Genomic DNA, 25996 nt, shown 5'->3' on the forward strand with positions numbered 1-25996 from the left:
TGTTTTGTAAATAGGAAATTTAGCAGGAAACAAGCTATTTTGAAATAGAGCAACACTGAATTTTGTCACAAAAGCAGCTGAGATGTTGGGCACGGTATAGCTAGATGCAATACAATTTTCTGGCCAGAGTGTTTGAATATGAGTGTGTCTTAGGTCAGCTATTTTATTACCCTGCAGTATTTAATACTTGTAATGCAGTATTATTTGGGTCAAATGGCCCTCTAATTATGTGATGTTACCATTATAGTGTATCCGCTTTTTCTCCCCTACCTCACGTCCGTGAAATTGGAGTTAAAGTTTACCTATAACTTGTTTAGACCCAGTTTCGGTAATAATCAGGTAATGTCAATGTCTGCACTCCCTCTCCTCTCTCCAGTGCTCATAATTTATTCATCGAGCATCTCACCTTCCATGTCATGGCTCATGTTTCACAGAAAACATTCAAGACCAATTCTTAATGTAACCTGAGTAATCGTTGGCAGGTGAAAAGCCTTGAAATTAAGACATTTATGATATTCTTTTTGTTAATTTTTTTGAAGGCTCACCCTTGGCAAAGGGTTCACCTAACAACACTGCCGCTTTTTTTACTCATGCATCCAGCTTTGTGCATGGACAGCAATTGTGCACAACATGTCTACCATACCATTTAATTCAAGGAATTGATAATTCCTCTTCCTGACCAGAAGAAATCAAAAATGTAAACATCCCCATTGCCTTATTTCAGTTTGTGTACAGCGGTCAACTTTGGTGTAACTGAAACAGACCCCTCTGTACTGACAGAGTAAGATGATGTGTTCAAACAGTCCATGGAGCTGCAGCAAAACGCCACTGATCAGGCAAAGACAGTACCCAGTTTAACATCGATACATTCCTAAGGAGCTTTTACACTGCTGTAACAGCTGCTCCTCATTTCCCTTTCACCCTTATCTATCCAATGTTCTTGTTCTCGGAAAGCTCCAGGACTAACCTGTTGTTAAAGTGTAGCAGGCTGAGCCGTTTGAGCACCTCACCATGCTTTACACTGTGTTTCTGGACATGTACGTAATCTTAAAGAGACAGTATTTCTTTTGTGAGGTTCCTTTTGAGTCTGGAGCACAAAAGGAATCTGATTTTCTTTTTTTTTTAAATATTATCTGCGATATTGCAGCATGAATTATCATGTGTTGCTCTACAGTCTGGCTCTCTGAGAACATAATGAAGTTAGTATTACCCTTCCTGCCTTGCTTTTTGCTGCAGTGTGCCTGCCTTTTCAATTTGTGAAATTGACAAGAACATAATACAAGATACCATTTTATGCATAACAGTATTGCAAGTTGTTTCTATCAAAGGAAAAAAAATGTATACAGATTTAATAGTGTATTTTTATTACAGGAATATGAGCTCTTATTATGAAGGACTCCTTGGTCTTGTTGTGATTTGCCAACTATGTAAATTAAATGTAGCCTACAGTATTTAGTAAGATTAATTTTTTTGTTAAAATATTTTAGGTTACCATTCCAAACTAAACCTTGTTGTCTTGAGTAATAATGATGTGCTATTATTTAGGGGATTATAAACGTTTGTGCACATTAGCCTGATTTGACAAACAATCATTGTAGCAAGAGAAAAAGGATACTGTCTCTTTAAATCTGTTTCTGCATCTGTGATTGGATGTAAATTTCCAGTCCTTTCTGGGATGTCAGGTGTAAGGATGGCCCTCTTTGTTTTCTGTAACCCTTTGAGTGCTTGAATGAAGATTACTTCACATTTTTAAATGCAGAGTAATGAAGATATTGTGAGCATCTTGTCTTATTTGCTATTAGAAGAAATAATCTTATTTAATAAATGTGTAAAGATTGCAACCTCTTAAAGTGTGGCTTTTAAGTGCTCACTGCTCCTAGGGAGGAGTTTGTACACAGCCTTTCCAAACAAGCATTGTTTTTTTAGGATTCTCTACCAATTTGCCCCCTCAGGTCCTCAAAGGGTTTATGCTTCCTGCCTTGAGCTTGTTCTTTGAATTTATCTTTTCAGTCTGGATTTTCAAGTGTTCTGTATTCATATCTTTTCCAAAATACCTGTTGCTTCACATCCTAATAGTAAAACACAGTTTGTCATCTCCCCAGAATTTCCTGATTCTAGTCTGTGAATGTGCCTTCTCATTCTGATTGTCTTTTGTTTTACCTTCTTGCTGTTTGTTTTCTTTTTCTCCTGACTCTGCATGCCCTTGTATTCTAAATGACTGAAATCTAATTTTACAAGTGTTAGTTTGACGAACCTCTTGTAATGATAGACCTCTTTCACAGTATTTGTGAGTTTCTCTCTTTCTCTCTACTCATGTTGTCGTAATAAATATTACTGTTGGTATTGCTGAAATGCGTACCGTCTTATTTTCTCCTTTCCTTTCTTGAGAAGCCGTAAAGTGATCTAATGACACAAGGCTCACAGAACTAGGTCCTTGTCAATTTCACAAATTGCTTTTTGATATCTGAGTCTTCTTTCATGCAAAATAGGAAGGGTTCAGCAAGGTCAATTTGTTTGTTTGTGAGTGTGTGAGAGAAAGTGAGTGAGAGACCTGAATACTCAAGTGTTGACGAATGTATGCAAGCTCCATAGCTCTGTCAGTTTGTATTAGTCATAAAGAAACTGATCACAGACCTGCTATGTCAACACAACAGTGTAAGAAACGAGGCAGATATAGTGGCAGGACAGTTGCAATACTTCAGGTTGCATTTAATGTAAAGACATTGACTCCAATAATTGTTAAAAACTGATGAGAGCAGCAAGTGTAGCCAGAGGAGAGCAGAGGAATTGTCCACTATAAAAGAAGCAGTGTTAGTGTTCATTGTGTTTCAGTAAAATGATTGCAGTAATTTTCTTCTCATAAACATGATTTAGCTCAGACATCAAAACAACTTGTTTACCCTTTGATAATTTATTAAGCAGAACTCTCAAAAAGTATTTCTCCAACATAGTAGGTATTATTACTGTCACAACACTAGTCAGACGCTATACTGAAGCAGTTGGCATCATAGATGTGCAAAGGTACGATGTATGTTGTTGCCTATGTATTGCTGAATTTACAGCAATGGTGTCTAGCAATGCAGGATATAGTTTAGCTTTTATCTGCTCATGTTTTTAGATACCTGTAACATTTTGACCTCTATCCCAGTGTAATTGAGATGAATGGACTTTGCATTTGTGGTGCTACAGGATTGAAATTCTACATTTCAAAAACAATGTTTAGGTTACACCGTATAATGCAGGACTGTTTCCATAGGAACTATTTCTTTGGTTGAAAGTTGTTTCACTGGAAACTGTCCACAGTGAGTTCTGTGGATCATCCAGGGTAATCTGGGAACTTTTATTTTTTTTATTCCTGTAATCACCACAAACAAAATGTAATTTACCTACATTGGAGTGCAGGCAGAAATGTCAGACAGATATCTCAAAACTTGGCAAAGAAAAGACAGATAGAAACCACTAGCGGTAGGTAGGCCTAGGTGTTGATTTATGATTCATAAACTGCCTGAGACCAAATTCCCATTACAATAAGAGATATCACTTGAACTGTAGATAAGTGACACACTGATAATCCAACAGAAATCTGAGTCGCTCATTAATCTACTGCCTATCATGGCAGCATCTGTGCTATTCCTAGGAACCACTGGTATGTCTGTGTTGTCATTACAGAGGGAGACGACATGAAATTTGACCCCTTTGGGACGTCGGCACTCAGCACCCTGTCTAGCTATGACTGGTCAGACCGGGAGGAATGTCTGCCTGGTGATGTCAGAAAGCTGCAGCGTTTGGAAGGAGCTTCTCTTCCATCTTTAGCACCAGCACAGATGAAGGAGCTGACCTTTGGCAGCGCTGAAAACATCACAAGCAGCTCCACAGCAAAGATCACCACCTCCTTCCCCACCGAGGACGGCTCATCGACAGATGAGAAGTTTGAAGCCTTTGCTGATTTTGGCTCTGCCGACCAGAGAGGCGTCCATGATGAGGACGACTTTGGGGACTTTGCAAGTACTGTTTCTGAAAAGTCTGACTCACCCGCCGCCAGTGCTGAGGCAGGCTCTGAGGGAAACCAAAGTGAGGCCTCTGATGAGTTTGGAGCCTTCCAGGTGGACAAGCCGAAGTTTGGCAAGTCTGACTTCCTCAAAGCCAGTGCTCAGACCAAAGTCAAGTCCAGTGAGGAGATGATCAAGAACGAACTGGCAACCTTTGACTTGTCTGTTCAAGGTGAGTCACCATCATCATGTTGCTTCTACTAGATGTGAATGTAGAAATACAACAAATTTTCATCATTCTATTGTCACCTTGGATTCTGGGAACATTTAACGGGCAGTTTTACTATTTTCTGACTTTTTGATAAACCAAACATTCAATTAATCAATAAAATCATCGACAGATTAATTTGTAATGATCATTAATTGCAGTTGTTTACATATAACATATTGAGAAGTGCCTATAAAAGTTTACCAAAGTTATTCAGTTTACAATGACATTAAACAGAGGAAGCTGGACTTAGTGAATGTGTGCATTTTTGCTTGATAAATGATTTCGATGATTTAATTTCAAAATGTCTATGGACTAACTAATCACTTTATTAAGTAATTTGTTTTGGCACTATAATGTCATGTTAATATCAAAATTGTGACCAAACATTACATGTTTTTAATTACGACTGTGACTCTACTGGTCAACTCTAAGCCCATGGTACTAAAATGGCGCAACAACAATGTCCTCTAGCATCTTCTTCCACCCCACCCCCACTTGTTAGGCCCATCAGATCTGTAATAAAGCTGCCAGACATTAGATGGCAGTGTTGAGATGACAGCCCTGTTCTAATGGCAGTGACAGGTGAGATGGATTAGCAGAGGCCAACAAATCCATGAGCAGAAATTAACCGTATCCACTGAAAGGCTGTTCATTTTTTAATTGCTGTTTGCTGGTGTCATGTTTCACGAATAAGTTATTAGCGTTTCCTGCACTGTGATAAAAGCCCACTTGCCCCACAGATTTATTTCCCTGTGCTGGATTTAATTTGTGTGAAGAAAAAGGGCTTTGCTTACTCCTCATCGCCCAGTGGAACAGTAATCTGATCATGGTGTGGGGCTTCTGGGTTGTGGTGAGGATGACGCATGTCTCTGTGGGTGGTGGAGGAGTAGGAGGGGGTACATTAACTGTGTCTGGACAACCCTCACATGCACGCACGCACTAACTGCCAGCCCCACTGGCGTAGTCTGGGCTTAGCATGTGTTTGTTGTGGTACACTGCCAGGATTTGTCCGTCTGTGAGTCCCTATGAATTATTCATACCTGCATGTTTGTGCCTCTGTTTTATACATAATTGTTGTTTGGTCACAAATTAAGTATTTACTCATGCTGTCCTTGTCTGGGAGGAATTGGCCGCAACAGAATGGAAGTATAATGATTGTAAACAAACAGGTGCATACCTCAAAATTAGTTATTTTTATGGGTTGCTGAGCTGATATAGAGCAAAATCTTTTTTTATATGTTTGTGGTTCTTGTTAGCATTATTCATCTCCCTCTCTTCTCTCCTGTCCTTGCCTCAGGCTCCCACAAACGCAGTCACAGTTTGGGTGACAAGGAAATTGGGCGTTCCCCCCCGTCTCCAGCTCCGGAGCAGCCATTCAGAGACCGATCCAACACCCTGAGCGAGAAGCCCGCCCTGCCTGTCATCAGGGACAAGTACAAGGACCTGACTGGGGAAGTGGAGGTGAGGAGGGCCCGGCGTTAACGGCACCACGTGTTAGCACTGTTAACAACCACCAGATTTCAGCACAATACTCAGGACTGTTAACGGCTTCAGACTACAGAAATGTTCTCTAATCTGTTCTGTTTTGCCTTTTTGTTCATTTGAGATAATTTTGTTCTGTATTGTTGCAGGAGAGTGAGCGCTACGCATACGAGTGGCAAAGGTGTCTAGAAAATGCTCTGGAGGTTTGTATTTAAGAAATGTAATTAAGAAAACCAAAAGGCACTGAAATGTTTTTCAACCTGCTGTTTCACCTGTTTTTCTTATGATGTACGTTTTGGGACAAATTTTCTTGCCCCCTGTAAACATACCTTTTGGATTTTGATTTAAAACTAATTTAAATTGTCCTTAAAAAAAGGCAACTGAATATGCTTCAGAGGGAAACACAACTTAAATAAAAATGAGAGAACTCGCACACTGTCTCACCTGCTGCTGGCATAGATATTAATTCACAACGTAACAGACCGAAACGTCCTAACTTAAAAAATATTCCTCTCTCCTCCTCTACAACTTCTCATTTTTATTCTTTTTGTGATGGTTTCAATCCCAGAAAAAGTGGGCAGTTGTCTGTCAGCCCAAAACTGGTCTTTATCAAATCAAACTTTGTGGTTATTTTTTTAGCAGGACATCTCAAAAACTTAAAAAAATGGCAAAACTTGCTCCTAGATTTGAATTGTGACAAAATGTTGTTCAACTGTTGTGTGATAATGATGATTACAATGAGCAAAAACATTATATACGTTGTAATGCTGGTTTTCTTCCCACATTAAGGTCATCACTAAAGCTAACAACATCCTGAACGGCATCAGCAGCTCATCTGTCTGTACCGAGGTCATCCAGTCTGCTCAGGGCATGGAGTACCTGCTGGGTAGGAGTCACAAACCACACACGCCACTATAAACAAGCCAGGATTGTTAAAGAACCCTGTGTGTGGCCTTGCACTCTCTGAAGGACAGAGAGGACAAGATTAAAAGAAGCTGTGATGGCGTATCTCTGCCTGCATTGACAAGGTCCTACTGCCTTATTGTGTTTCTCTGCTTTTAATGAGCTGTGAGTGGCAAACATGTCACAGCGAGGGACTGGACACAGTGTGCCTCTCGAAAATGGAACAAAAAGAGCAACAATACACGTTCTTGTGATGTGTGTGCTTGTGTATTTTGTCCATCAGGTGTGGTGGAAGTGTATCGCGTCACCAGGCGTGTGGAGCTGGGCATCAAAGCTACAGCCGTGTGCTCTGAGAAGCTGCAGCAGCTGCTGAAGGATATCAGCCGAGTGTGGAACAACCTGATGGGCTTCATGTCGTGGCTAAGCTCGCTGTAAGATGCTCCAAAAAATATAAGAGAGTTTACAGTAAATACACATTTATGTACGCAGTTGCTTTTACTGGCTTCTATTATCACCCAGACATGTTTACACTCTTCAAGTGCAGGTACACAAATACACACGATAATAGAGCATTGCTGCTCAATTTGCAATAAAAATGCTGCCAATAACATAATGAAATGTTAGTGAATCCAGTATTGTCAGTCAGTTAGGTTAAAATCAATGATTTATCGATTTGGTTGCAATGTAGGTGCAGCCTTTTGGTAGGCCGGTGTTTGGATCGATGGGAATGACAGGGACTGTATAGATTTATTTATTCAGCTGGATGTGAGTGTCTGTAAAGCAGCAACATCCACAGCGCTGGCAGAGGACGAATGTTTTTCACACTGCGGAAGATTAAAGTGACAGTATCTCGAGGAGGGAGAGAGAAAACGATGTATAATTGAAGTATGCAGGTAGCTTTTTTTCTTAAAAGAAAACAGATGTATATGGTGGTGGTGTTTGCTTTTACTCCACATAGTTTAAGTCAAAGAAAGTGTTTAGAAAAAGTTGATGATGCTCAGATATGTTTACTGTAAGCAGACCTGTTGTCACTGTTTGTCCTATAAGAATACAAATGACTAAATTTTGCTGTGTGTGTGTGTAGCCTGATGAAAGCTCTCTAGATTTCTCCTCCTGTATTCTGAGGCACGGCATCAAGAATGCCAAGGAGTTGGCTTGCGGGGTGTGTCTGCTCAACGTTGACGCTCGCAGCAAGGTTTGTGCACGCACACACACACACACACACACACACACACAACTGACATAACCGTTAGTGCATACATTTTTACAGAAATGATGTTGTGCTCGTCCTTAGCGGATAACAACTGACATTTCTTTGACTTTGAAACATTTTGCAGAACAAAGAAGAAAGCACTATTGGACGTCTGTTTAAACGAGTATGAGACAGTCAACTGTCAGCCAAATCTCATTCCACTCTTTCCCACTGGGGGCCTCGGGGGGCCTGTTCTCCTCTTACCGTCGAACCCGGCGGGGGGCCAAAGTGACAGGATTAGCTTCTCTCTACGGCTCCTCTCTCACAGACAAACAACAGTTGACACATATCAGTGTCTAAGCAAACAACATTGTTACAGATAGAGAAAATCAGCCATTGACTGTTCACTAAGCCGCCCCTCTAAGTTACTTTTGCTATGCCTGTGGCTGCCCGATCCGTGACGCCTACCTTATCTGTTCTGCGTATGTGCGTGGGATTGTGCGCCTGGGTTTAGGGGTGTCGTGTGGCACAAAATGCAGTTTACAATAATTTTCCACTCAAAATTCATAGTAATTTTTAAAACAATGGGTCTTTGACTTCAGAAAGTGGCAGACCAAAGCAGGCTTCCCATTTCTAGCCATCATTTTAGTTGGCTGTTAACTGTCTAGCAGATTTTATTAGCTAGCTAGCTACAGCTAACTTAACAAATGTGACATAACAGTGCCTCAAACGTTATCGTAATCTCTTATAGTATTAAGGATTGGCTTAGCATGAAACCACACAAACTAAGCTAGCTAGTTAATGAAATGCCCCTTTGTCTTGGAAGTAGTAACAAACAGTAGACATGCTAACGACTACATCTTAAGTTACAGTAGACAAAACCTCTTAAAATGCCGGCTGTCACTCTTATTGGAGTCCCATGCGTACCACTTCAACATGTGGTGAAACCCAATGCTTGACAGGCCTGACATGCCTCGTTACGGTTGCTAAGCCATTATTGCACAGTTACTGTTCGTAAGAGGGGTTTAGCAAACAGTCAGTTTAAGTTGTTATTATCTCCCAGCTTTTATGCTGAAGGATGACTAAAAACCTGTCTAAGGATAATAATATGCACTCTTGAAATAAGTGAGAGAGGGGAGTTGTCACTTTGGCACCTCAGGGTGGAATTTTGCACTCTGGGATTGTTTCTTCAAGGTCACAAAGGTCGTCACTTTGTCTTGGAAGGGTTTCATTTTCTGTTCTGTCGCCTCTGTCTTTGAGGTAACTGCTCACCTCACCACTTTCAGCTAACAACCATTTTTATTTCTGATAACTGTTTGGTTATTAACTCCGATTGGGGCACTTTGTGCAGAACTGCTGAACGTCTACCTCCTTGCCTACGGTGGCCGCGATTTTTATCGACTTGGGCCATTAATGGTATCCTTGGACCCTGCGGTTAAGAGGGCAGGATGGTGGCGCTGATTGCTTCTCGCATTGCCTCTGCTGCTCAGCCAGAAACAGATGGATGGTCAGGGCAAGATATGGCTGACTGAGAGGCATCTAGGACGCGAGCAGATGTGGCTTACATATTAGTCATAAGCAGGGAGTACAGCTGATAATAGACCTGCACACACAAACACACTCTCTGTCTCACCTCTCAGTCTTGTGTGCATAGAGGCAGGCTGATAATGAATGCCGTTTTATTTTGTCTCTGTGCCACTAGCATGAGATTAATAACCCATCTTTTAATTACAAATTTGGCAGAGCCACAGCGGTAAGAATGCATAAAAGCCACATGGAGAATAGCATCCCCTCAGAGTATAATGAAGTGAAATAACGGCTTTGGCTATAGCAGACTGCACTGATTGTTGCATTGTCCTTTAGTGAAGAGGTACTGATTTGTTTTTCAACCAGAGGTACAGAAGGTTGGAGATTTTGATGTAGCATCAAAGAAATGTGAAAAATGCTTGACAGCGGATGAGCTGCTTAATTTGAGCTGTGAATTTTAATCTTCCAAAAGATTGTCTTTTTTTATCGCAATGTAATAATTTTGGGATGCCGCAGTTGTGTAAAGTCTTTTTCTTCTTCTGGTCAAGAGACAGCGATGGCCAACCAGAAGCAGCTTCTCATCTCAATCTGTCAATCAAAGGCAGCAGCAGCTATAGATGCTCCAGCGTTTCTGCTAAATGATAAATGCTAATTTGAGCAATTACAAGGAGAAGCACTGGAAAGGATTTTAAGTTGAATAATTTAGCATTTCTGGCTATTTATATTAATGTGGGTTTCTGAAGTGCCTTCAAGGATTTGGATTGATTATTCTGTGTAGCTTTTACTTGAGGACCTAGTACTAACAGAAGTTTGGATCCAAATCTTGTCAGTTTTCTCCCCAAATGTTCCCATCTTGTTAATCTGTGTTTTAGTAGCTCATCTCTGTCACAGCATGCTGTATCATACCTCAGGTTAGCACAGTTCCTACACAAAGAAAGTCAGGGAAATGACTCGGGTAATACCAGGCCTAAGAAGTTTGGGAACTGACAGAATGCCCAACTGGAAAAGTTTTGTGTTTTTGCCCACAAATATTCTGGGGAAATTAAGCTCTGTCCTGGTGAAAAAGCTGAACTGCATGTTTGCTTGCTTCTCATTCTCTGCACAGCTTCTCCTTTGCTTTTGGCATTGCATGATTATGCCTCAACATGCTGACTCCTCTTGTGCTTACAGGCATTGACTAAAGACACTGACAAGAGGTTAAGGGTAATTATGCCTCATTTATTTTTAAGTCTTATTAAAATCTACTTGAAATCTCCTCTAGCTTTTCTATACTTTCTAATATTTTCATGTTATCTAACCAGGTAGTGGCTTACTCTGAATCCCTAACCTTACATGTAGCTATTAGTTGCTGTTTTATTAGACCAGCACCAGCTTAAAAGCATTAATACACTCATTCTTGTCTCAGAGTAGAGTTACAAGTGGCTGCCTGTCTAAAAAGCTAAGTAATGTACAGCATCTGTCTAGTTAAAACAGAATAAATTGCCTGCATTCACTGCCATACAGGTGAAAACTAAGGAGGGGTTGTAAAAGAGTGCAGGTGAAAGTGCAGATTTGAGAGGGAAATGCTCTGCAGTGAAAGGAGGAGGTATTACAGTGTGTCTTTGTGTGACCACCCTCTCATTTCGCATCCTCTCCCTCCAACATTTTCAGCGTTGGCAGCCGTTAAGTGCAGGTTTGTGGAAACAAGTAGGCCAGGGCACAAAAGAGCTCCGAAAGGAAATCGCTCTGCTTGTGAAATGTGAGTGTTGTGAGAGTGGAAATGTGTCATTCACTTTGTGTGAGAACGCCTTTCATCCAGCCTAGCATCTGTGCTGTAGACTGCATTTGGGCAGGTGAAGATGTGTCTGACTTAATGGTGTGTTGTGGTGGTGTATTTTGTATGCAGTTGTTGCTTTCTGAATGCGTCTCCCCTCTCCTTCTGCGTGGGAGGCTATGATTCACTGCACATGACTCATTCCTCTCTCCGGCTTCAGTATTTCACCAGGGATGCAAACTCTTAAAACTGCACATCACAGACATTAGCATCTCCTGATTGCATCCACAGTGCTACAGCTGGGCCCAGTGAAAATGCAAACGCACATCACAGCGCTGAAGTGGGGGTCAGACCGCCACATTTCATTTTTCCTGAACAGCTGCAGTGTATTCAGCTGTAACATGTGGGAGAGTCATGAAAGTTTAAACAATGCGTTCAACAAAATTTGAGCTTTTCAGGCAAAAAGCAAATCATATTATGAAGCAACAGGTCTCGCTGAAAACATGTTTTGCCACCGTGGAGATTGTCTGTAGCAAAATAAACATAATGATCCAAATCTGTTGGTCCAGAGCATTGACAATGATGGAATTAGCCTTTGGGAAACAATGGCACATCTGCACGTGGTTTAAACGTCTTAGCAGAAATTCCTAGTCAGTTTTACAGATATACGGTATAATATAAGACCACATATTGAATATAGTCAGACCCTTAACCCTTTCTTTTTTGATAAATAAAACACTGCATAACGACAATGATACACAGGCTCTTCACAAGCAACATGCTTTTAGGCGTCTTATAATGTATTGAAAGACGTGAGTGATAATTTCAGGTTGAAACACGGTCATCTTGATGAGCCACATTATAATTGTTTTTTATTACATATTAGAATCATGTTACGTAATGAACCACCCCACGTGAATGTAGTGATTGTGATATATGGAACCCCTTGAAAACGAGATGGTGCGTTCAAGGGGTTTATCCTAATAAATAAATTGAGTATATACAACTTTGTGCAACCCTTTTCTTGCCAAAGGCCTATTTTAAAATCTGTAACTTGGCAGGGAAAAACAGCAGGGTCACATGAAAGCAGAAAAGTTTACCGCAGTGCTGCTCTTAAAAAAGATGTGAATCATGCTGTAAATTAATATTAGTGCCCATTTTTAATAATTAAACTAAACTGTAGGATGTTGCATACAAAGAACATGCATTAATGGCTGAAAGGTATCTCAGTTCAGCAGTAGCCAGAAGAAGTACGTACACATTAGAACAGTAAAGAGATAAGAAAGTGCCTCCTTCCTTGTCCATACCCTGGATATCTATCCCTCTTCCTCCTGTGTGCAGATGGGTTTATTGTCTGATTCAGGTGTGTAACAATTTACCTTTCACTTTGACAGGCGTTCAACTCGGAGACGGACAGCTTCAAGCTGCTGTACGGGGGCCACCAGTACCATGCCAGCTGTGCCAATTTCTGGATTAACTGTGTGGAGCCCAAACCCCCGGGCCTCATACTGCCTGACCTGCTCTGAGCTTTGGCTTCGGCTGGCATGGCAACGGGGCACAGGCTAATCAATATAAGATAGGTGGAGCAAGAATGCACCTCACACTACACAGGCTCTCAAATTGGACTGAGAGCAAGAGAAGGAAATTTCAAGTCCCTGGATCCCTCTGTATTTATTTGTTTTTTTAATTCTGTATTCTGCAGTCTCCCTCATGTCACAGTGAAATCAGCTGTCACTCAGGCTGAGTTCATGTGCAGATCTGGTAGTTTTTTCGGATGTAAAGCTCTAAATAATTACCATCTACGGTGTAATTGTTACCCTTTTGTTCTTCCTAATTAATTACCTAAAACGTATAGGTCAGCAGGACAGGTCATATTTAAATCAGTTATGAATGATGCTTTTAAGATGATATACACTGATTTTCACTGCAGAAAAAAGTCATTAGTAAATTATCTCTGTTCAGTGACTCATTTAGATTATTAGGAGTGTAATATCATTAAAACACAGGCAGTTGTTTTTAATGTCACTTGTTGCTTTGCTTCTGTTTGAGAGGAATTTTATTCATGACTCCCTTTTGTTCCCACTGAACCAGAGCTGTTGTATCATAAGCCTATTATTATACTTGAATTACATTTGTTGGTTGGGTCTGTTTGATGAAAATGTGGTTGTTATGGTTTTAATATCTTTCTAAAATAACATTCAATCTTTCAAGCTAAGGCAGATGTCTACCTTTGTATGAATTATGTTGAATTAACTGCTTTAAATGTTTTTTGCACTGTTGAGATTTCAGCACGTCTTGGGTTATTTAAGTTGTTTATTTTGTAGGGGAAAAAGGTGTTGATTTTGGGGATTGAAGGGAACAATGTTAACGGTTTTGGGTTGTCTTTGTGTTGTGTGCAACTAGAGCTGAAAGACTGGAAGAGGTTGACTGTGATTCTGAACTAAAATTGCAGCAGCACTTTCTGTATATTGCAGTGTCATGCTGTAGCATTGTAATTATGACCAACTGTAATGTGAATGTGATGTAAATAAACATGCATACATCTTATTGAAGGAGTCACAGATTTATTATATTGGTCAGACGTGACAGTTTGCTGAACCCCGCATCCAGCTATTATGCAATCTCAGCAATCGCTGAAACAGTGAGCATGAGGCTTCTATAAGATTCTATATATAAAGACAAGGGTGATGTATTTTTTCTTTAAATAATTCTCCAAAACTAAAAAATAGTAAAAAAAATAGCCAGGAAGTGATTAAACTGTTTGTCTGCTCCAACGTAAGCTTCAAATGTTAGCATGCCTGGATAACTAGCTTATTACTACAGTCGTAATATGCCGGGGGGGGTAGCATTAAAAATTCACAAAAAGTAGACTACAGGTAAAACTGAAATGCAGTAGCTGCGCTCCAGTTTAAGAATAGCTGCATCAGACTATTGTCTACATTTCAATCTGGCTTAAACAGTTTGCTATTACCAGGGTGGTTATTTACAGCTCAGCCCAGTGATACCTGGTGATTCAACCAAATATGTATAGATGTCCGAATAAGAAATATCTGGCCACATGATCCAATTGGACAGGGAAAGAATGAACCAGCATGACGGCTGACCGATCAACTTTAATTTATTAAGTTAACGCAAACGTTCAGGTCCAGGCAAGGTGGCAAAATACTTATTAGACATGTCTACATGTCTTAAACAAAGGTTTGTTTAACACAAAACTAATCCATACAAACATATCCAAATTGTAACCCAAACACAACCACTTCTTGCCAGGGACTAAAGCTCTTGCCTCAGTCTTAGAATATTTCATTGATGCAGCTATCATATGCATAACCCTTTTACATGTTAAAATGAATCTGCTGGACACTTAAGAAGTCAGCTGAAGACGGTTTTAGCAATAGCTTATGCTAGAGAGCTGATAACATCTACTAGGGACAGTCGTTATTTCAACCAACTGTTTACACCCCAGAAAACAACTTGTCATTTTAACACTTTAGGGAACAAAGAAGATTTACTGTGTTAATTAATGAGCTTTAGGTGCTTTCCCCCTGTTTCCAGTCTTTTTGCTATGCTAAGCGACTTCTGGCGGGAGTGTGTAGTATACAGACGTCAGGGTTATCAATAATAATAATATCAATCGATCTTCTGGGCAAGAAAGCAAATAAGAGTGCTTCACAAAATGTTGAACTTTTCCTTTCACATGCTTGAAAATCAGAAATGTTCTTTTTGTGTTATTTCTGGGTTCATTTATCCTGAATGTCCGTTTAAGTATGAAGGTATTACAGAAATGAGATGGTCATTTAATTCACATGGTCTTTGATCTTAGGCTGCCTGCTTTCCCCTGACACTTCCTCTTCCAAATGCATCAATGTTGCTGCACACTTTGCCTCCGTCATTTTACTCAATAATGTACTTTCTCTCCAGCCAGAGAGGCCTCATCTCCATCACTTTGCGACAAAATGGAATAAATTCTCCTTCGACAAGCCTGCTGGCCCATTGCTGGCGGTTGAGCTCAGCCAATCAAACAAGATGTCTGTGGGCTCTATGAAACCAGTCTCATTATCGTTCACACTTGTGTTCAGGTGTGTTCTCCGACATCCATTTTATCTCTCACCGTTCCCAAATTCATTTCCTGCAGAAAATGAATTCCTCTCCGCTCACGGTGGATTACAGAAAATTAGAAACGCTGAAATCAATTACTGAATAAGGCTGTGTAATTCAAATGCAGACGGTCTCTGTTATTCCTCTGCCTGTCATCTTCACGCCTATTGTCTGCCATGCCCTACTGAAATGATCACTCTGGGAGAGATACTGCGCTGTATTGACTGCTGCTATTTGGGTACTTCATGGCCATAGTCAATCACATTATTGATTAAAATGCAGCATGTTAAGTTCAACTGATTGCCTTCACCTTGTGAAAAGAGTTACTTCCTGCTTTACTTTCTTCCAATAACATTTCCATTCATCCACAGAGGCTAAAAAAAGGTAGTTTAAAAAGCAAAAGCTGCTGTTTTTTTATATGATTAAGTTGAGCTGATACAACTGCTACTACTAATAGTGATCTTCTGTCCATGATGAGTAACTCAACAAATTATTTTTTTTTTTTACCTGATAGTGATATTTTAGAGTTTTAAACCACATCTATTGATAGGACCCTCTTTTTTTCAACATTGTTGAAATTATTTGTTAATCAATCAGTTAGTCAATCAGAAAATTAACCAGCAACATTTTTCTCTGTTATATAGAATTGTAAATTAAATATATTTGGGTCTTGGACTGTTAGTTGGACAAAATAAGACATATGAAGACGTCACCATGGCCTTTGAGAAATAGCTATGGGGATTTTTCACTATTTTCTGACATTTTGCTTAAATGATTAATTAAAATAATTGTTTGTTGCAACCACAGACTTTATATAAATCCTAAACAAATTCTGACTGAGATATGTACTGAGTAGGACATTTTATAGCTGAAAAATTAACTAGTCTGTAGGGACTGCAGTCTCAATTGCATTTTGAGAGGTGTTTCTAATATTTTGTCTACAACATTTATATCAGTGAGGGTAAAAATATTGGATTAATTATTACAATAGCCTATATCACAATACAATTCAACAGCATCACTGCAATCTACAAAAAGAATGATAAAATACAAGTTTTAAGTGTAAGTTATTAAGCTTAATAAAATGGCAACATAGCTTGTTATGAGGTAAATTGGCACTTATTTTTAGTCAGGCTCTACTTAAAGGATAATATAGTCTATATTTTTGTTATTGCCTACAAATCCAACAAAAAGACCAAAATCAACAATGTGTTTGTTTCTCTGAATACATTTCTACTTAGCTCCAGGCCCATTCGTTTCCTACCAAAGACGTAAATCTTTAAAAATCACAAATATATAGTTTCAGTTTATTAAAAAAAGCTAAGTAACTTTCTGAAAACAACGGTACTCAAACAGGTGTGAATAGTGCATTTGTGGGGAACTATTTTCAGCGGCAGATTAATACACATTTGGTGCTCTAGTGAATTACATTTACATTTACTCATTTGGCAGATGCTTTTATCCAAAGCGACTTACATTTGAGGAACAACATACAAGCATCAACAGAGCATCAAATACAGATCTACAACTGACAATACATACTAGTAAGAGCAGCAATAAATATTTGTAAGAGCGCATAGTTCATATCACATCAGTGGGATAAATACCTAGGGAAGGAAGTAAGAGTTAACAAAAAAAGTGCAATCAAGATAATTGTAAGGGGATAGAAGAAGTAGAGCACAGGAAGTGCATAGAGGTTAGGAGTTAGAGGTGTTATAAGAGGAAGTGTTCTCGGAAGAGATGAGTTTTCAAGAGCTTCTTGAAGTTAGAAAGGGACGCCCCTGCTCTTATGGCGTGTGGTAGCTCGTTCCACCATCATGGTGTCACAGATGAGAACAGCTGGGACTGGAATTGCTTTGTGTGAAGTGATGGCAGAGCCAGGCGGCATTTGTTGGAGGAGCATAGTGGGTGAGAAGGAACGTCAGTTTGTATAATGGAGTTTAGGTAGATGGGTGCAGACCCAGTAGTCACTTTGTATGCAAGCATTAGTGACTTGAATCTGATTCTGAGATTCTGATTCTGAGATTGAATCAAAATAAACTCCAGTGTGTGTGTTCGGTATAGATATATATTAGCTACACAACCTGTAAGATCAACCAATTGTTGGTTTTGGTCTTTTCATGGGATATGATGACAATAAGAAAATTAGTATAGAATTAAAACCCCAGTTCTGTCTCTCATAGTAACGTGGACAGGTGATTTCTGATGCCTCAGTTTCACCATTACTGACCTGGACACAAATATGAGTCATTTTCACCGCTGAGATGTTCAATACAAATTCAATACAGCTCCGTGGCTCACAGTCCTTTGCCTCACTGTCTGCTCTATCAATCAGTTCAGACAGTTAAGGCTTTAAAGGCAACAGACAGATGAGTCATGCCACGGAGACAACACACTCAGAATGACTTCTTTCACTACAGACCAAACTGTATCAGCCAAGGTCTCCTATTGCACTTCAGATGACCCTCAATCTGACTTTTAAATAAATAAATTCTACCTACATTACTGCTGTTCCCTTTATGTTGGCAACTGTTCTGTGATGCATATTTTGAATCACAGCCAACAGTTAAAAGCATATGTTGCTGTGTGGCTGTGTGGCTAAATCAGGTTGTCAAATTATAACTATAATAAGGGTGACGCGCCTGAAATTGAAGCAGCATATAAAGCAGCATGTTCATATTAATAACTGGCCTTGTGTGTATGGCCTTGTTAAAATGGAAATGAAGGATTTACACCTATTGATACGAGAAAAGCACTGTAGCTCATGCCGATTATGGTGAATTATTAAAAGACATCATTTTGAAGCCCAGAGAAGCATGATTCATTGCAGCCACAGCAGATGTTCATATTCACTTTCTCTGGATGAAAGAAAACCTGCAGACAAATATGCAACACTGGACTAGTGCTGAAATAGTTACAGGGTGGTGGTAGCCAGGATTTTAGATATACTGATTCCTTCCAATCCCCTAACCTCAGAAATGTTCTTTTTTCCCCATTGAATTAATTAATTAAACTTTATTTTTAATGCTGTATCACAGCCCAATATATAATTATAGTTGCAAGAAATGCTTACACTAAAAAAATAAATATAAAGCAATTTTGTCTAAAAATCTGAATAAGCCTTGAAAGCCTACATATGTGTAATTTGTGTACAAATGTTGAATGTGAATTACTCATCAGTTTGGTCAAACAAAAAATACATGTCCTCAATAGAGCCAAACAATGATTTGATTGACAGAAAACTGACAATTTTAACAATCAATAAACTTATACCAGTGGTTCTCTTTTTCACATCAAGGACCCCTCAACTGACACAAATTAGACCACGGACCCTAATTTGATAAGATTTTGTCCCAGGATCGACCATCTGATAGGATATTGGGTTTTTAGATTTTATTACAGAAAATATATGAAACTCCTGACCAAAATAGTCATACATTCTGTCATTGTGTTGCTATGGTTTAGGGTTGGGCAATGTCTATAAAATTTCCATCGGACGATGTCTACAATGAAACATCGAGACGGACGATGTCATCGGGTGCGCGGGCGTGCGCACTCGCACGGGTGGGGCAGCAGTCGTCTTATGTCCATGTGTTTTCGCACACACTTCACTCGGTTAAAAAAAATGGTAGACTATTAACTTACAGACCAGGTAAAGCAGCAGTGAGCAGGGTGCAGATGTTGGTTTCAGTTGTTTGATAGGCTGCGTCATTAATAAGCCGATGTGCGGCTCACCTGCTGCCGTGATAACGGATTGCAGGTGGAAATGTACGGAAAAAAGACTTGTCCTGTCTTTTAGGCGACTTTATAAAACATACTGCTGATGGAGAAAATGGAGCAGCCAGGGGAAGAGAGAGGCGGGGCAAGCCGTAGTGTTTACCTGAGGTGTAGGTGTAGGTGTAGGTGTGAGTGTGTCAGAGTGGGGAGAATAGAATTCCGAGGCAAACTGTGCAAAGCATACTTAAAAACAATAAGAAGAATGTTCGTGGTCATTAAAACCTGCTTTCCCAGGGTTGTATAATGCTTCCTGCTTTCTTACAGTGCAGAGGCTTTGCTGCTTGCATTCTTTTGCTTAAACTCTCTTTTTTTCTGTTAGAAATCAGCAGCTCTTGGATACTTTTAAATCACTGGGACTGTCAGATAATATAGGCTCTTGCCATACTTTAAAACCTTTTATGATCTTAGTGCTACGCAAGTGCAGCCTATCAATAGCACTATCCTGTACTGCAGTGACTGGAGTTATAGCTAATGCTAATTAGCAACAAGATGCCCCCCTTCTCCACGGACGACTTCTACAAACTTCTACAAAAAATTACTTTGCTGGAAACCAAGATCCACAGGTTAGAAGTGAATGTGGAAGTGAATGGATTATGTGGGAATGACACCACTTTACCGTGGACCCAAAACAGTGGACAAGAGCATGCTAACACACGGCTAATTAGCACCAACAAGACTACCAAGAAGCAGAAGGCCTGTGTACTGCGTAATAAATCTAAAAGTGGGAGTCCTCCCTGGAACGCTCTCGGTGCAAAGCCCAAGAGTAAATCATTTCCTGGGGAAATGGGAGGACGAGTAACAGGCAGAACCCAGCGCCCTGAGATTTGTGATGCGACTGGCTGGCCTGCATTATCATCCAGGCAGAGCGCCTCTTCAACCCCTGTTCTTAGTAGGACACAGCCGTGGACAGCTGTGAAAGGGAGAATTAGCAACAAACCTCCCCAACAACCGAGTGTGCAACAGCAGAACAGATTTTCACTACTATTGCAGCACCCTGGATCTCCGTCTGATGACCTGGATAACATCCCATCATCACACAGAAGGGTAAGGACTGAGAGTAAATCATAAAGTAAAAGGCTGCAGGGAAAGCTAACGACTGGGCCTCAAACTCTGATTGTGGGTGACTCTACTGTAAACGATGTAAGAACCATGTGCAGTAAGAACACCAAAATACTCTGTATTCTGAAGGATACGGTGTCTGACTTGGCAGAAAGAATCCTGCATATCGTGGCTGAACATCCTACTGTGAAAAACATACTGCACATCGGGGCCAATGATGTTGTGAAGCAACAGTCTGAAGTGTTGAAAGAGGATTTTAATAATCTGTTGAACAAAGTCAGCTCTTTGAATGCTGAGGTGTTTATCAGTGGCCCTATACCGCCAATCTGAAGAGGAGCTGAGAGATTCAGCAGATTGATGGCTTTGAACACGTGGCTCTCAATGGCATGTACTGTCCATTCAGTGCATTTCATCGAAAACTTTTACTTTCTGTGGGACCGCAGACATCTTTTTAAGGCAGATGGACTTCGCCTTAACAAGATGGGAGTAAAATTGTTCAGCTCCAACCTGTTTTACTTTACTCCAGGCTACAAGGAAAATAGCACTCATGACTCTTCCCAGGACAAACCGGGGCCCGGTGTGCTGGTAGTCTTCTTCATCCCTGTCTTGATTGGTAACAGAAAAAGCATGGTGAATGTGTTAAGAAAAAGGAAGCACTCAACATATCCTGCAAATTTAGTATTAATACCTCGTCAGCTGCAGCCTGTCGAAAAAAGTGGGCCAGATAATGTTTTTAACACACTAAAATTAGCTTTGTTAAACGTTAGGTCTTTGGCAGGAAAAATATTTTTAATCAATGATTTTATAATAACTCACAATCTTAATTTCATGTTACTGAACTGAAACTTGGTTGGACCAAGATAACAGTGCAGCTGTGCTTATCGAGTCTACCCCTCCCAACTTCAGTTTTATGAGTGAAGCTAGAGTGTATAAGAGAGGAGGTGGAGTTGCCATTTTGTTTAATGACTCCCTCCAATGCAAAAAGATGTGTTATGGGAATTTTGCTTCTTTTGAATATGTGGCTCTTCAGCTGAATTCCTCTTCTCGAGCTATTTTTCTAAATATCTACAGGCCCCCTAAATACTGTGCAAACTTTTTTGATGACTTTGGTGAACTGCTGTCTATAATCTGTATTGACTTTGACTGTGTGATTATTGTTGGTGATTTTAACATTCATGTTGACAACCCCCAGGACAGAGGGACTAAAGAACTGTTTTGTGTTCTTGATAATTATGGACTGACTCAACATGTGACGAGGCCCACACACAATAAGGGGCACACTTTGGACTTCTCCAAGGGTCTGGACATTTCCAAGGTTGTGGTGACTGACGTTGCTCTCTCTGATCAATCCTGTGTTTTCTTTGAGAGTACTATCTGCGTGCACACAAATGTTAAAACAGAGGTGATCAAAAAACGGCATATCACTGAAAACACTAGTGAAAAATTTATTGAGGCTTTCTCCTCAAAACCCGCCCCCTCTCACGGGTCTCAGTCAATGAGCTTGTACATAATTTCAGTTCTAAAATTACAAATGTTATTGATGCCATTGCACCAGCCAAGGTGAAGGTGGTCTCTGGTAAGAGAAGATCTCCATGGGGAAATGCCACGCTGGTTAGAACTCAAAAAAGAGAGTGTCGAAAAGCTGAACGCAGGTGGCGGAAAACAAATCTCCAGGTTCATTATGACATCTATAAAGAGAGACTTCGCATTTATAATTTAGAGCTGAGAAATGCAAGGAGGTCCTTCTTCTCTGACATCATCACCAAAAACATTAATAATGCACGTGCCGTTTGCTAATGTCGACAGGCTAACCAACCCTCCTGTGTCTTTAGCCTCTGAACTTCTATCCACCAGGGCCTGCAATGAATTTGCCACCTTATTCACAGACAAAATTCAAACAATTAGACAAGCAATCAGTGCCTCTATATCAGTAACATGATATGTCTTGTCCCTGTGTCCACTTAAAAACATATATATAACATATAGCATGAGACAATTTGATTCTATTAACCATAAAAACCTGGAGGACATAATACAACATCTGAAATCCTCTTCATGCTGCCTTGATATTCTGCCAACAGGTTTTTTCAAAAATGTTTCTAAATGCATGGCTTCAGATTTACTACAAATTGTCAACATGTCTCTCCTCTCAGGTTTTTTCCCCACAGGCCCTGAAAACTGCAGTCATTAAGCAACTCTTAAAAAAGAGCAATCTAGACAGTTCACTAATGAGCAATTATAGGCCCATATCAAATCTCCCATTTTTAAGTAAAATCATTGAAAAGGCTGTTTTTCAACAGCTTAATGCTTTCTTGGCACTAAATAACTGTTTTGATGTCTTCCAGTCAGGTTTTCGACCACACCACAGCACTGAGACGGCTCTTGTTAAGTTCTTCAATGACATCAATTTAAACACTGACAGTGGCAGAATTTCAGTCTTAGTATTATTGGATCTCAGTGCTGCATTCGACACGGTCGACCACAACATATTACTAGACAGACTTGAAAACTGGGTTGGACTTTCTGGCACAGTACTAAACTGGTTTGAATCCTACTTAAAGGACAGGGACTACTTTGTGTCTATAGGTAATTACACATCTGAGCTGACAAAAATGACATGGAGTTCCCCAAGGCTCCATTCTGGGACCTCTTTTGTTTAACATTTACATGCTTCCACTGGCTCAGATTATGAAAAACAACAAAATATGTTACCATAATTATGCAGATGACACACAGATTTACATAACCATTTCACCAGGGGACTATGATCCCATACAGGTGGACTCGGTGGTGGATCGGTTCCAGCACGTTAAGACGCAGGGCGAAGCGTTCCACCAATACCTCCCTCGCCGGTCTGGACCCAAGGCAGCCGAGGCTGCCAGGCGTAGGTCCCTTCCCTCTACGAGCTCCTACCGAGGGGAGAGGAAGCAGAGTGTCGTTTCTCGGGGCCCCCCCCGAGGAGCTGGGGCAGCGAGGCGGCGCTCTCAACCTCAGCCTTCTGAGAGACGCGATCTGAGGACCGTCATCCAATCCCGACGGAGCTCAGGGAAGAGGTCCTGAAGACCGGGGTAGGGGAGTCTTTTCTCCCCTCCAGCACCCCCCCACCCCCCCGGAGGCCGACCAAAGTCCCACCGAAGTCCCCTCCGCCGTGGCAACGGGTGATGTTATCTCGCCGTTTACACGTTCGGGACGCACCTGCCACCATCGAGTCCACGCCGTACTGCCTGCCCCGAGGGTCTGCAGTCAGGCGGCATCCAGACTGGGGTTACGCGCAAGTGTCTTCGTTGCCTACCAGTTTGGAAGGAAACTTGGTTCCTGTCCCAGGGGCCCGTGCTGGGAGGGTCTTGTCGCCGGCTGGTCATTTCGACAGACGCCTCCCTCATGGACTGGGGCGCGGTCATTGGCGGCCGCTTTATAAGGGGATCCTGGCAGGTGCATCAGACAACACAGCGGTGGTGGCCTATCTGAATCACCAGGGCGGTCTGCGCTCGCGCCCTCTGTACAGACTGGCACGTCAGATCCTCCTGTGGTCCCAGCAGAGGTTACTATCGCTCAGGGCGATGTATCTCCCGGGGACGCAGAATCAGGGAGCAGACCTGCTGTCGAGGCAGGGGCTGAGGACCGGGGAATGGAGACTTCACCCCGAAGTGGTGGAGCTCTTGTGCAGAGAGTTCGTCCCCATAGACGTGGATCTGTTTGCGTCTCAAGAGACTACGCACTGCCCGCTATGATTTTCTCTCGTTCCTCCAGCCCCGTTGGATCTGGACGCCATGGTACATTCGTGGCCGAGGCTACGTCTGTACGCTTTTCCCCCAGTCGCTCTGCTCCCGGGGGTTCTGGAGCGGGTCCGCCAGGACAATGTCGGCCTACTGCTCGTAGCCCCGTTCTGGCCAACCCGGGTGTGGTTCTCGGACATCATGTTGCTCCTGGACGGCCCGCCGTCCCTCTGAGGAGAGACCTGCTGTCCCAGGCGCAGGGCCGGGTTCTTCACCCTTGCCGTATGGCGACTGTGGGTCTGGCCCCTGAGGGGGCACAGTACCTAGAGGCGGGTCTAACAGCCGGAGCAGTCGAGACCCTCCTCAGCTCCAGGGCCCCGTCCACACGGAGAATGTACCGCCTGAAGTGGAGTGTTTTCTCCACTTGGTGTAGGGAGCGGTCGGTGGACCCTGTTACCTGCCCAGTGGTTCAGGTGCTTGAGTTCCTCCAGGACCGGTTCTCTGCTGGTCTTTCCTCTTCCACCCTCAAGGTGTACGTGGCAGCTATTTCATCTTTCCACGCCCCTCTGAGGGAGGGGTCTTTGGGGAAACTTCCCTTGGTTTTACGTTTCCTCCGTGGTGCCCGGAGGATGAGACCTGCGACTCGGTCCAAGGTTCCCACTTGGGATCTGGCGGTGGTTCTTGGGGCGTTGGCTGAGGCCCCCTTTGAACCCCTGGAGTCAGCTGAGGCTAAGCACTTGACCCTCAAGATGGCCTTTCTCCTTGCTATCACCTCTCTGAGGAGGGTGGGGGATCTCCAAGCGCTTTCGGTTCCCCGCAAAGCCTGGAGTTTGCCCCGGGGAATATTAGGGCTATCCTGCACCCTCGTCCAGGATACATCCCTAAAGTGCCTTCTTGTGCGGCAGGGTCCACAGTGCTGCAGGCATTTCATCCTCCACCTCGTGACGGCGGAGGACGGGAGACTTCATCTGCTCTGCCCTGTCAGAGCACTGAGTATTTACACTCTGAAGTCCTCCCGTTGGAGGAAGGCTGACCAGCTGCTAGTGTGTTTTGGGTCCCCCAGGGCTGGGCTCCCTGCATCCAAACATACTATTAGCAACTGGATTGTTCAGACTATTTCCCTGGCCTATCAGGTGCGCAGTTTGCTTTCACCTGTGGCTGTGAGGGCTCATTCTACCAGAGGCATGGCGGCCTCTCAAGCCCTCCTTTCCGGGGCCTCTTTGCAGGATGTTTGTGTAGCGGCTGGCTGGGCCACTCCGCACACATTCATTCGGTTTTACAGTCTTGACCTTCCTTCGGCACCTGGCACTTGTGCGCTCTCCTCTTAGTCGTGCCACTTTATTGCACACTGGGGCAGGCGGGGTTTTCGGCACGGTTTAGTGGGTATCTCGTTCCCATAGTGTCGTAACTGACGCAGTTCGAGTTCCCTCGAAGGGGAACGTCTCGGGTTACGTATGTAACCCTGGTTCCCTGAGAAGGGGAACGAGACACTGCGTCGGCCCGCCGCACCTCTCTCCCCGCCTGAAGCGCCTGCTTCATAGTTTAAGCTAATGATGAGTGTGTACAGGTGTGCTTTATACTCCTCCGGTTATTCCATCACGCCTTACTGTTCTAGCAACAAACCAATAGGATTGGTAATGATTTCATTCACGTTCAGACCTGCTACGCCTAGAGGCGTTCCCATAGTGTCGTAACCGACGCAGTGTCTCGTTCCCCTTCTCGGGGAACCAGGGTTACATACATAACCCGAGACGTTCTTTTAAATTAAGACTGAAGACTTTTCTTTTTACCATTGCTTTTAATAAAATATTTAAGATTTTTCTTTTTACTGATAACTTACACTGCACTGTAATTTTTACTGTCCTGTTTTCTTTTTCTTTGTTTTTATCTTTTTATTATTTTCCATTTAACTCTTTTAACCCTGATTGTAACACTGTAACTTTTATTATATTTTATGTTGCTTTTAAACTTTTACATATTTCCCTGTTGCTTTTATGTTTTATGTAAAGCACTTTGAATTACCTTGTTGTTAAATTGTGCTATACAAATAAACTTGCCTTGATTATTTTTTGCTCGGGGGGGTTAAAATCACGATGCCAGCTCAATGTCGTGATGTCTGTCAGTCTCGTCTATCGGCCCAACCCTATAATGGTTGCAATTATTGTGAACATAAATGATTCACCTTTTTGCTGGGGACCTCCTGGAACCCCCTCATGGACCCCATTTGAG

At 41.9% G+C, this 25996-nt stretch overlaps 1 protein-coding gene across 1 annotated transcript in view; it reads left to right on the forward strand.

Annotated features, from left to right (window-relative positions):
- Positions 1-13664, forward strand: part of synrg (synergin, gamma) — a 35029-nt gene extending 21365 nt beyond the window's left edge. The window contains 10 exon segments of the mRNA XM_038693786.1: positions 3670-4221; positions 5558-5721; positions 5892-5945; positions 6532-6628; positions 6929-7060; positions 7063-7076; positions 7730-7840; positions 7983-8021; positions 10535-10567; positions 12512-13664. Coding sequence (XP_038549714.1) covers positions 3670-4221; positions 5558-5721; positions 5892-5945; positions 6532-6628; positions 6929-7060; positions 7063-7076; positions 7730-7840; positions 7983-8021; positions 10535-10567; positions 12512-12643 — 1328 coding nt within the window. The 3' untranslated portion in view covers positions 12644-13664.
- Positions 13665-25996: the final 12332 nt, after the last annotated feature.

Source organism: Micropterus salmoides, unplaced genomic scaffold, assembly GCF_014851395.1.
Source record: "Micropterus salmoides isolate LMB-PRFRI ecotype aquatic unplaced genomic scaffold, ASM1485139v1 Ms_hic_scaffold_3, whole genome shotgun sequence".
Lineage (NCBI taxonomy): Eukaryota > Metazoa > Chordata > Actinopteri > Centrarchiformes > Centrarchidae > Micropterus > Micropterus salmoides.